The sequence below is a fragment of the Plecotus auritus genome (genome assembly GCF_963455305.1).
Source record: "Plecotus auritus genome assembly, chromosome: 4".
Classification (NCBI taxonomy): domain Eukaryota; kingdom Metazoa; phylum Chordata; class Mammalia; order Chiroptera; family Vespertilionidae; genus Plecotus; species Plecotus auritus.
The window spans coordinates 181,807,730-181,821,187 of record NC_137775.1 but is presented as its reverse complement, the minus strand read 5'-3'; the positions used below and the strand labels follow the sequence as shown (position 1 = coordinate 181,821,187).

The 13,458-nt window shown below is 36.2% G+C and overlaps 1 protein-coding gene across 8 annotated transcripts in view; it reads right to left on the bottom strand.

Moving 5' to 3' along the window:
- TAX1BP1 (Tax1 binding protein 1) overlaps positions 1 to 13,458 on the bottom strand; it is a 60,063-nt gene that overhangs the window by 21,360 nt on the left and 25,245 nt on the right. For 6 of the 8 annotated variants that reach the window (XR_013960504.1, XM_080666501.1, XM_080666503.1 and 3 more), the window contains exons 9-13: positions 10,705 to 10,929; positions 9,800 to 9,946; positions 7,979 to 8,102; positions 6,653 to 6,756; positions 4,056 to 4,181 (exon numbers count right to left, since the gene is read on the bottom strand). Coding sequence is in view for 7 of the 8 variants with exons in the window: in XM_080666501.1 (XP_080522627.1) it covers positions 4,056 to 4,181; positions 6,653 to 6,756; positions 7,979 to 8,102; positions 9,800 to 9,946; positions 10,705 to 10,929 (726 nt within the window). In the remaining variant the exon portion in view is untranslated. The remainder of the gene's footprint in view (positions 1 to 4,055; positions 4,182 to 6,652; positions 6,757 to 7,978; positions 8,103 to 9,799; positions 9,947 to 10,704; positions 10,930 to 13,458) is intronic. The other 2 variants (XM_080666502.1, XM_080666506.1) reach the window with 1 other exon arrangement.

Below are 13,458 nucleotides of genomic sequence, written 5' to 3'. Positions count from 1 at the left end.
GGAACTGCACCAACGTAGTCATCCTCTCACGCTCTATGTGTCCGCTTCTTCACAATTACAAATATGGTATTCCCCAAAGTATCTTCTTTGGCTTCTCCTCTCTATATTCATTCTCTCTGAAAACTCCCTTTCTGCTATGCTTTCAACTATCACCCTCAAGGGAATAAATCACAAGTATTAACTCATGTGCCACACTCTTTCGTAAATTCCAAATCTGCCTTTTTAATTGATGGTTAGACAAGTTTCACTGCTATCTTTCTGCCCTGCAAGGGCAAAATGTCTCAAATCTACTTTTCTATTTTTTTGTTTGTTTGTTTGTTAACTGATATTATCAATCTCAGAACCTACTGTGATTGCAGCTAGGAAATTATGTTAGAATGCTTCTCCCTTCGCCTCTCCCTCCCCTCCCCAAAAGTTTCAGTTTCTCATTTATTTATTCATTCATTCAACCACCCATTGTTCATCTACTACAGCATAAACATTACAGATACAAATACAAGTAAGATTACTCTTCAGTAGTTTTTCCCATAAGAATGTCTTCCAAAGGTTTCCTTGATAAACTCATGTCCTATTCAATGGTAAGTGTCCAAGGAAGGTAGCAATGCATTCTAAGAATATTTCTACCTCATTTTCTTGCCTTCAAAAACCCTTCCCACCTATAAATCCTCTCTGCACTACCAAATTGTTTTCAAAAAGACCCGCTCTAGTTGGGTCCATTTTCTCCTAGAAAAGTCTGAGCAGCAAAATGCACCCAAATTTGGTTTTGACCTGTCTTTTAAGTCTCATCTACTCCATTACAGTTCCCAGATGATGCTCTCCACTTCTGACCTCCAAACTTATACTAGAGGCCCAGTGCACGGGATTTGTGCACTGGTGGGGGGCGTGGCCTGCGGGGATCGGCCCACTGTGGGAGCGTTGCTCATCCCAGTCAGCCCAGTCGAGTGGCTGTGGATGTGCCCTCTGAGCGGCTGCTTCCTGGTCCGGCATCTTCCATGGAGCCAGAGCACTCGCTTCTCCAGGGGACCTGGGTCAGAGCCAGGCTCAGGGACAACAGTACTGAGAGGCGGTGGAGTAGGCCTCAGTCCCATAGCGGCCATGAACCTCCTCCTGCCTCCCAGCCTCCAGGGTCAGCTCTACAAGCCCGGAGGTGGTGCTGCGAGGCCTGTGGGCGCCCAGAGGCGGCGGCAGGGAGCGAGGAAGAGGAGGCTGGGGGGTGAGGAGGCAACCATCACAGCCCAGGTTCCTGCCCATGGCCCAGGGTTCACAGCGGGAGCAGCACTCATCCCGTTCAAGTGGCGCTCCCTCTGTGGTAGTGCACTGACCACCAAGGGGCAGCTCCTGTGTTGAGCGTCTGCTCTCTGGTGGTCAAGGCGCGTCATAGCTACTGGTCAACCAGTCATTCTGCCATTAGGTCGCTGGGCTTTTATTATATAGGACAACAACGCTTATCTGTTGGCTTAGAATGCTGTGGCTTTCTTTTCCTAGCTCTGCTGCTTCTCCCCTCCAACTGCGTCTTACAAAGATCTGGTTTAGCCATAATGTCTAACTCTTAATTCGAAACAGTCCTAAAGAACTCTGACTCATTCATCACAGTTTGCCTTGTCTGGTATGAGTGCTTGTCTGTAAACAGTGAAAAATAAGGGAAAGGGCGCTAAACAAAAAGCCAAGCACCTTTACCAGTTGTTGTAGCCTTAAATATGTTGCTTAATCTTGATGTTCATTTTTATCATTAATGAAGTAAAAATATTTAGTTCCCCATTGTTTGACAGATGATTACCTAGGCCAGCCGTGGGCAAACTACGGCCCGCGGGCCGGATCCGGCCCGTTCGGCTGTTCTATCCGGCCCGCGGAGCCGAAAGAGCGGAGGGTTCTCTTGCTCTCCCCTCTGCCCCTTTACTTTGAATTTATATTAGTTCACACAAACACTCCATTCATGCTTTTGTTCCGGCCCTCCGGTCCAGTTTAAGAACCCATTGTGGCCCTCGAGTCAAAAAGTTTGCCCACCCCTGACCTAGGCTGTGAATGTGAATATCACCATTACACTTCTAACAATCCCTACTAGTTCACAAACTCCTTAAGAATAGCATTGTAGCTTACTTTATAAAAGATCACCTGACCAATAGCTAATATATTCCTTTATACATAATTGGCTTCAATAAGTCTTTACCAAATCATTTTTTGTCAATCTTCAAAATGAAATTTCATATAAATTCAGTATTCAGCTTTATAAGTAGTAAGTGAAGTTGCCAGCCATTGAAAATATCCACAAGAATTTCAGAAACAGTAATATCATGAAACAAATTTCAAAATTTCATTCTGACAGAAGATAATAAAAGGACCACCAGTAAAGTTACATTAGACTGTAATGTGCCACCTGCTCCAGTCCCCATGGGGGAAACCTAAAGGAATTCTTGGTGTCACTAAGAATATTACATTTAAAAATTAAATTATAGCTCTGACCGGTTTGGCTCAGTGGATAGAGCGTCGGCCTATGGACTGAAGGGTCCCAGGTTCAATTCCCGTCAAGGGCATGTACTTTGGTTGCGGGCACATCCCCAGTAGGGGGTGTGCAGGAGGCAGCTGATCGATGTTTCCCTCTCATCAATGTTTCTAACTCTCTATCCCTCTCCCTTCCTCTCTGTAAAGAAACCAATAAAAATATATTTTTTAAAAAAATTAAATTATAGGTACAGTTAGTTATGCCTTAGTAAAGTTAAATAATTTAGAGCTTCCTTTATTTATTCACACGCAAAAACATGCCAAACCATCCTATATAATAAAAGCCTAATATGTTAAGTGCCCGGTCATCTGGTTGTCCATTCAACCAATCAAAGCGTAATATGCTAATGATATGCTAAGACCGCTCAACCACTAGCTATGACATGCACTGACCACCAGGGGGCAGAGTCAACCAGTCGCTATGAAATGCACTGACCACCAAGGGGCAGACGCTCCAACAGGTAGTTTAGCTTGCTGCTGTGGTCCGGCTGATTGGGACTAAGCGAGATGGGCCGGACATGCTCTGGAGCCCTCCCGCGGTCCCTCCCCGGCTGGCCAACCTCCTGTGTCCCTCTCCAGCCCCGATCGTGCACCGATGGGGTCGCTCGGCCTGGCTTGTGTCCTCTCGCAATCCGGGACCCCTTGGGGGATGTCCGAGAGCCGGTTCTGGCCCAATCCCACAGGCCAGGCCAAGGGACCCCACTGGTGCACAATTTCGTGCACTGGGCCTCTAGTACATACATGTATATCTTAAGAATATGTAAGATAACACTTTATTCCTTAGAAAAATACCTTTTTCCTTATTAGCTATACAGCCTGCTAATCTTTTTCCCCTAACATTCTTACAAATATCATTTACCATTCAGGCTTGTTTGTTGGCTTATGTTACACTGGCAAAAATGTATTCTACAGTATTTCACTTACAATCACATTTTGGTGCTAAATTAAAAATTCTTACATAAATTTGAAAAATTACTGATCGTATATTATTACACTCCCACAAAAATGCCAAGGTCCTAAAATAATTTTTAACATGTGTATTTCTTTTTAAGTGAACCAGAGACTAAGGAAATGATCACTTTTCCATCTTTAAGTACTAAGCATAATTAAGAGATATAATTTTAATAACCACCTGAATCCACACAGAATTAAAGCCACAATGGCAATAAATATGGGTATCTATTTTCTCGGTCCATAGTTACTGAACTATATGCAACATAATTAAATTCACAGTACATTTTTATTTATACATGAAAATACTACCCCAATGATTCTTATTAAAAATGTGCATTAAAAAATATACATTCGGCCCTGGCTTGTTTGTTCAGTGGTTAGAGTGTCAGCCCTCGAACACAAGGATCTCAGGTTAGACTCCTAGTCAAGGGCACATACCTCAGTTGCAGGTTCAATCCCTGGCCCTGGTAATCAATGAAAAAAGTATCCTCAAGTGAGGATTACAAAACAAAAAAAGTGCATTCAATTGATAAAAAGTATAGATAACACATTTTCAAAACTACCAGCAACTATGCCTCGAGATATACAATCACTAAACTTACTTTGTAATTGTCCTCTACTTCAGCTAGTTCTAGTTTTACATTTTCAGCAATTTTCACTTGTTCTTTCCATTTCAGCTCCATTTTTGCAAGTTCATCAGCATATTTACTGCACTTTGTTTTCTCATCCTAAATGAAATTAGTAAATTACCAAAAGATTTTAAATCCATATAGAGCCAATATCTACACACAAACATAGTAAGGTACAATGGAGGGAAAAGGAGACTTATGTAATATATTAAACAATAAAGAACTTAAATTTAAAAAAAAAACATAACTAAAGTATACACTAAATGTACATTGTAACACTGTTGTAACAGTATAAAAGTTGAAATAACCGAATGTCAGTGGAAGATTGAATAAATCATTTTATATGCACATAATGGAATTAACAAAGAAAAATGTCAAGATTCATTAACTGAAAATAGCAAGTTTCAAAAACAAAATACAGAGTGTAATCCTATCTTTGTTTTAAAAGTTGTTTAACAATTTTATATGATGTCTATATAGTACTGTATAGGAAAGTATAAAGCAAATTATTAATAGCTCTTATCGCTGGGGATCAGGATCATGATGGTACTTTTTACCATCTTTATTCTTTATTTCTATAATACCATAATATTTCACAATAACCATGTATTACTTTTGTAAAGGGAGGTAATAAAAATCAGATACTTTTTGTGCCATTGTTTCCAGACATTGATAAATAAAACTCTGGGATTTCCCGACCAAGACAACTTCTGGGTTGACTTCTCATACACTGCTCTACTCTAGAACTCAGATGTTAAAGGGAGGAGTTACAAACACGACAAAAAGGTAAAGTGGCCAACTTCATGTTAAAGACTTTTGTTCAAGATGAATGTTTTAAAATATGCTTTGAGCAAGTCAATGGAGAAAACAAAGTCTTTTTTTTCATCAAAGAATGCTGAATCAACTGAATAACCATACTATACATACCATGCCTCACACTACACACAAAAATAAACTTAAAATGGCTAATACATCTGTATGTAAAACCTAAGACTATAAAATTACTAGAAGACAAGGTAAGAAAATATAAGTTAAATTAGGTAAATGTTTTAGAACATAAAACATTAAAAAAATTTTTGATACTCTGTACTTCATCAAAATTAAAACTTTTTCTAAAAATACCATTAAGGAAATGAAAAGGCAAGCTACAGACTGGAGAAAATAATTACTATACATATATATGAGACAAAGTACTTATTGCCAGAATAAAGAACACAAACTCAATAAGATGACTTACCCTATTTTTAAAATAGTAAAGATTTGAACTCTTGCAATAAAAAGGAGTTAAGAACCAATATAAGCAACAACATGCATAAGTCTCAAAAAATTATGCTGAAAGAGGACAGGAAACAGAGTACAAACCATATGATTCTATTTATAGAAACTGTACAAACAGTAGGCTAATCTATAGTGACAGAAAGCAAGCCAATAGTTTCCCAGGGATGGGGACAGAGGGAGAGATGAGTTGGGAACAGATACAAAAAAAAAAAAAAAAAAAACCCTGTCGTTTTAAGTTTCACAACTATATAGGCAAAAGTGATCAAATTGCAGACTTTAAATATGTGCAGTTTATTGGATTTCAATTGCACTTCAACACAGTTGTAAAAGAAAATAATGTACCTTGAGGAAGGTTTTAGTTTCAACGGAACAATCTATCTTCCTTTCAATAGTACATGATGAATTTTTAATATTCCTCCAAAATTGTTTTATACTTAATGAATTATTTAGTCCCTTTTACAAACAACTACTTTGAACTCTAGCATAAACTGTACTAATCAACACTTCCACAGAAAGAAAGATCATCTGAAGCAACATAAACATTCAGTTTAAAATCTGGTTTAAAAAATCACATTAACATTATTTACAAGGCAGCAGCATAAAATATTTAAATTACTCTAGTAACCTTGAGCTAATATATGAACTTCTCCAGCTCTAAAAAATTATCCCTCTCCTCTCCACATACCCAAAGAAAGACACAAAAAAATATTTAAATAAAAATTACACAAAATAGCTTTTCCTCCTTCTCCAAATCAGATATAAATGAGAAGCATTTTTCCTTTGTCCTTTACATACTCTAGAAGTGAATGCTACCAAGACTGTTACAAAACTGAAATATTTTAATAATACAGTTTAAAATCATCTAAGTAACACTGTAAGGGCAACAACTCATTTGATTAATGTTCCCTTTTCCACTTTGCAGATCTGGTCATTTTAAGATTTGGTAGAAATCTTTACTATTATTACAGTAAATGTAAAAGGAGCACTTCTCTTTTATAAAGTTCCATGTATCCTGATAATAAGACAAACAATTAATATCCAACCTCAATCCATTATCAAGAGAAGTACCTTAGGTGAACAAAAACTAATTTTAGGACCATGATATTACATACAGATCTACATGAAAAGGCACACACAACAACGCCATCTCAACAGCTAAACCAAATACCAGTACACGTGTACCTGCTGTATGAAAAAGAAACCCTAGGACACCCATCAATCGAAACAATAAAGGTAACCTAAGCCATTACATTTGAAAAATATATCTTTCATTTACAAGGTAGCTAGCTTACCTGCAAAAGTTGTTTACATTTATTATACTTTTCTGTTTTGTCAGCAATTTCTTTGGTCATTTCACACACTTGCCCTTTTGTTACAATGTCAAAATCTGTCTCGGCTATAACAAGGCAGAAAATAAGGCCATTAAAAATTAGTTTTCTCTTTATATTATTTTCCTGTTCAGAATAACTTGAAGATCAGGATACTGTGAAATATAACAAATGGAATACTGAAGAAAAACACCTATTTAAAAAATATATATTCATACACTAAACAAACAAAGAAGGATAATATATATAAACTCTAGGTAAGAAGTCTTTAAATGTCAGTTTGGCCAGAACCAAGTTCATGTTCAGTAATGAAAGGATCATTATTTTTTAATTAGCTCAAAATAGTTCTAAATGGCACAAAAATTTATGTAACTGAATAGACAGGATAAGCAGAAAGCCATATTCTTTGAGAAAACATTTTAAATCATTTTTCCAATCTTTCATCACTATTCACTAGGTCTTTATTAACTAAATATTGTACAACACCATGTAGGTAACTAAGAGGATGTACAAAAATATAAAACAGGATCTTGTTCTATAGCAGCTGAAACTAATTAAATATTTAATAGTACAGGAAATTTACAGTACATTTAAAAAGTATAAGACATCAACTGCCCAAACATAACACATGGAAATATGCTTTTACATACTCTAGTACTTACCTTCATTATTGCTAAATCATTAACACAGGGTGGAAAAAAAAATATATGAGGAAAAGTAAAATCCTAGAGTTAATTCAAATTTACATGTTCACGTATTCATTATTTCTCTCTACTCTGTTCTATAAAATAATAAACTAATAAAAAAAACTTATCTTATCCACTGACAAGTACAGTGAGAAAAGTACCCTTACTGATCCAAAGCAGCCAGAGAGAGATGAGACACACCAAACAGGATTTACAAGTTATTCCCCCAACAGAATTGAACTGAAGTGCCAGAAATGTTTCAAAATTCCATAGATTTTAGTGGAATGTTAATTAAAAATTCAATTCTTGGCTTTTATCCCATAGCCCAAAAGCTATACGAATCTGAGCTTACAAACACCAGGTCATTTAACACTTGTGAATATTCTCATGAAGATAAGCACTAGTTCACACTCACATTTTGTATATACACCAATGCATGAATTTAACTTTTAGATCCTTACTTTCCCTTTGCCTCAATTCCTTTAGTATACTATAAATATTTCTATAAACTCCCTACAATTCTTACTCCTGGAATAAGGCAATATAAATAAGTATAAATACTTTTTAAGGCAGGACACTACACAAAAGTCTAAAACATTTTTACCTGCAGAAGGTAGTGGCTTTACACCTATAGTAGAGGTAGTAGCAGCTGGGTCTGTGTTTATTGAGGCATCATTCACCTTCTGCTGACTTCCAATTTTCTTTGTGAAGACATTATTGTTATTGGCCTATTGAAAATGTTAACAATAAATTATTAAATGAATTCTATTTTCTCCCTTTAGCCATTATGTAAATAATAATCATATCAAAAAATCCTGAAAGTCCACAAAGCTAACTGTCCTAAAAGCCAGCAAAGACTAAAGTTACACCACTTTACTCATATTACAAAAGAGAAACCTTATGTTTTTACTTGTCAAAACATCAAAAGACCACCAAAGCAGAAATTTCACAAGTTTTCTACTACAAAGTCATAATATACTTAAAGGCCCCAAACCAAAATCTATACATTTGGTTCATGAAGTGTAATTTTTTTTTTCTTTACGAAAGCCTTCCTACTTTATCTCATGCATTTCTTGCTTCTTTTGTCTCCTTTCAGATTTCAAAAAAGACAAAAAATAAAACTATCTCTACAGTAAATGTGGTTAGTAAAGAAAACTGTGGTAGCTTTTCAACTTTGGGTTTTAAATGTGTTTCTTCACTTCCAAGACTCCATTACATAAGAAACCTTATATTTAAGCACAATTTGGGGACCCACATTAAAATACACAGACATCAAAGCAGGAGCATTATCACTGATTTTATTAAATCTGCCTTCCCATCCTCAAATGGAATATAAAACAATTAGTTGATGATTTTTAATCCTTCCTACTCTAGTGGATATGAATAGGAGGAAAGAGCTCACCAATGACATTTTGTAAATGGTGAACCCCACACCAAAGACAAGCATCATTGTCACAAAGAGGGATTCGAAAATATGTAATGAATATTTAAGTGAAAAATATATTTAATCAACCTAAGAGGAAAATGGTGAAAAGAGGGCTTTTTCCCCTGCTGTTGCCCTTGCTTCCTTCATTGGTTCTCCAGTAAATAAAAATTCCAGATATTAAAAATTATTATTACAGTCCTGGACAGTTTTGCTCAGTGATTAGAATCAGCCCTCGAACTGAAAAGTTGCAGGTTCGATTCCCAGTCAAGGGCACATACCTCAGTTGCACGTTTCCCAGCCCTGGTAGGGGCACATGTGGGAGGCAACCAAACCATGTGTTTCTCTCACATTGATGTCTGTCTCTCTCTTTCTCTGCCCCCCTCTACACACATCCTCCTCCCCCCCCCCTCCATTCCACTCTTTCTAGAAATCAGTGTAAAAAATACCCTCTGGTGAGGATTAAAAAGAAAATTTAATCATTACCATATTGGGCCAATGACTTGAAATCAAGCTGAGGTAAATTATATTAAAAAGAATGATATTTTCAATATCATACACTAGAGGCCCAGTGCATAAAATTCGTGCACAGTAGGGTCCCTAGGCCTGGCCAGCGATCAAGACCAATCTGTGGGGTGACTGCCGGGGCGATCAGGAGGGCCCCACTGGCACCTGCCTTGGCCAGCCTGGTACCGCCCACTCATGGGCCCCATCCCCGTTACCGCCACTGGTTGCCTCCCTCTGCCAGGTAACTGACAGGGCGATTGGGGGGGGGGGGGGGGGGCCTGCTGGCAGCCGCCTTGGCTGGCCTGGGGCCTGCGGGCTGGGGGCAGCTCCTGCGTTGAACGTCTGCCCCCTCGTGGTTAGTGCCCGTCATAGCGACTGGTCGTTCTGCCATTCGGTCAATTTGTATATTAGGCTTTTATTATATAGAATTTGATTTGCAAAAAGAAATATTGATAAAAGAAATACTTCACTATGTATGAATTCTGTTATACTTACTGATTGATCTGAAAGTCTGTTTATTTGTTTTTGGAGCCTCTGGCATTCCTTGAATTTTTCTTTATAATGGTCTGCTGCCATCTGAAGACGAAGTTTCAGATCTTCAACTTCTCTTCTCAGTTCATGTTCCAGTGTATCAGTTTTTTCCTAAAAAAAAAAACAAAAAAACTATTCTTCTAAGAAAAAGATAATTTTCTATCATAACAGTAGTAAATTCAAACTTCATTTTCACTTTCTTCTTTCTGGCTTTTTTTATTATTAAATATGTTTTTGTTGATTTCAGAGAGCAAGGGGGGAGAGGGGGAGAGGGGAAGAGAAACATCAGTGATGAGAGAGAATCACTGATCAGCAGCTGCCTCCTGCACACCACCCCCTACTGGGGACCAAGCCCACAACCCAGGCATGGGCTATGACTGGGAATCGAACCATGACCTTCTGGATCATAGGTCACTGAGCCACACGGGCCAGGCTCTGTTTTTATTTTGGAGATTTAGCTACAGGACCATATTAGTTAGTTCTCCTAATAAATCCAGCTTTATATTCTTAGGACTAAGATTCATTAAAAAACTGGAGAAGAATAATCCACCTCCTGAGGAGCAAGTATTACTCTGTTAAATAACCATAATACCTTTTATGCAGCTAGTAAATAAGAAATTCCAACAAAGTAATACATACCTGACATCAGAAAGTTTAATTAGTAATAATAGACCAGCTTTTATTAACCATTAGGAATTTGCTTACAGCGGTTTTTCTTAAAGCGTACATTAATTTCAACCCAAGAGGTTTCAATGACTAAACAAAATGAATGGAAACTTAAAATTCTGATCAGGAATCTGACTTTATTTTAACATAACTCACTCTTATGAGTTTGGTCAAAATGGAAACTCAAAATTAACCTGCTTTACCTGGTCTTTTTTCATAGCATTTAGTTTAAGTTCTGCCACTGCATCAGCTAACTGCTTTTTTACTTTCTCATTTTCCAAGCGTGCAGTATGTAGATCTGCCATCGTTTTATCTCGCACATTTACAGCATCACTAAGTTCTTTAGTCAGAAAGACAACTTCTTGTCGAGTTGCCTGAATCTGCTCCTCTGCTTTACGAAGTTGCTCCTTTAAAAAAAATGTATCTTCCTGAAGAAATGCAGATAAATATATTTGTAATTAAAAGATTCAATTAAAAAACACAAGCAGAAACTGTTTTTACTCATACTTCAACAAATCCAAAATTTTAAATTAAATATTGCTCTTCTATTCAGAACTTAAAGTATATAAGTCTAGAAAAAACTTGGGATGTGACTTAAGTTTCCTCATAGAGTACACATATAACACACCTATGCATTGAATATCACTAATGCCACTTTATACACAAGTAAAATGAAGTATAGGAAGTCAGGCAACATACTCCAGTGCTTTCATGGCCTGACTGAGACCAGAATGAGAGCTCTTGTCCCCCAGAATCTCTCCAGTTATAAGTATTGACCCTCATTTTTTACAATCACCAATAAAAATAATTTCAAAAACTTTGTAACTCAAAGTAATTTTTTTCAATATATTTTTAAGAATTTTCGAAAGAGGGAGGCGGGAAGGGAGTGGGGAAAGGGAAAGAGAGGGGGAAAGAGAGACATCAATGAGATATCAAACCATAGATCAGCTGCCTCACACACACTGCCTACTGGGGATCAAGCCCACAATCGGGCATGTGCCCAGGAATCAAACTGGCAACCTTTCAGTGCACAGGACGATGCCCAACCAACTAAGCCACACCAGCCAGGGTGTAACTAAAAAAATTTTTGTTAAACAATGTTTCTTACTATCTAACCTAAAAAATAACCAATATATTAATATAACATTACATAGTAAAATTTTTAAGTTTTTAAAAATATTGATATGCAAATAGCAAAGATGAGGCACTGGAGAAATGAAAAGTTAATTAAGCTCTCCTTAAGCCTAAAAATATCATTAAAAGTTAAAATTGCCATAAAATTATTTCCTTTAATATTAACTAGACATTATGAGCTCAAAAAATCTAGTTCATTCAACTTTCCTATTTTCATCTCTGTACTAAAAATACTGTAAACTCAGAAAAAGTAAAAACCGTTCTTGGTTGTTAAACTGTTAGCTCTTTAGAAGGAATTGTAAATGATTATTTATGTAATGTTATGGTGGAGAAAATCTTAGTAAGTGTAACAGTATTAGATCTAACTATATAATAAATATTGTCAGCTTCTATATGCCAAAATGGAAAAAAAAGGGGTGGTGAAGAAGGGAGTAATAATACTTTAGTATAAGCGACTTTTCTAATCAATAAGGAAAACGCCAAACAAACAAAAAATAAATAAATAAAACTGGAGAAAGGCATGAACATATTTTTTTAAAAGAAATGGCTAGTATGCAAACAAAATATTCAACTCATGAACAATAAAATAGAAAAATTAAAACAAATACCATTCATCATCTTTCAAATTGTTAAAGCTTAAAAAATAGTAATACTCCAATATTTGGATGGGATTAGCATAATCAGCAAATTTACAAACAGTTGGACTTACATAATCTGAAGTGGTATAACCTTTCTAATCAGATTTTTGCAACATTCATGAACACCTTTAAAAAGCACATGGCTTTTAATCTAGCAATTTTTCATGAGTTTCTAATAAAATTATTAACGGGTAGGAACATAGGTTTAAACTTCACAGAATTCAATAAAATATTAGCATAATGAATAATTATTAAATGTCTAAAAATATGAAAATTTATTACAAATAAATTGATATGTCCTCCACACAATGCAAGTCTACACACCCATTACAAACAGTAGCATGTATCATACACTGTTGGTATATTACCTTTTTTTTAAATAACTGAATATTTTAACACTCGACCCAACAATTGCACTTGAAGGAATTCATGCTACAGATTTATATGTGTATGTCTAGATATCTGTATAAGAATTTTTATTGCAATATGCTTATAATAGAGACTGTACACAATTAAAACTGATGACATGCTGGATAGCTATTAAAGAGAGACACTACACGGCTGTTGTACTGAAGGAGAAACATCTGTATGTGTACTCCTTTTGCAAGATGCCCAGACAGTCCTTCAATTTTCTATAGGTTCTGAAATATTATATAACCTCATTTTTGTTAAAGTATGTAATTTCCAAAAAAAAATTAAAAATTATATAATGATGTAAGTATTACAGTGTTCCCTTTTTTCCCCCCATTGACCTCTTCTAGCCTGTCTCCATCCCACCCCCCAACCCAGGCCTTCACCACCCCGTTGTCTGTGTCCATGGGTTATGCATATATGCATACAAGTTCTTTGGTTGATTTCTTCTCAGAGGGTTACTTTTACTTTGTACCTTCATGTACTACTTTAATTCTCTTATTACCATGATACTGTATTGTTTTTATAATTTTAAAAAAGTTTTTAACTATTTAATAATCATTTTTCCAGGTATTCCATATGTATGTTTTTCCTTACTGAAGTCTTGCTTTAATAGGAAAAGGATATTTAGAGAAATTTTTAGCATTTTATTAAACAACAAATAAGCAATTAAATATACTTTTCACCTTTACATTTGCAATCTGCTACATTAAATACCCTGAAAAGTAACTTGGACCTTAATCATTAGATCTAAATGTCATGTATGTCTGACAA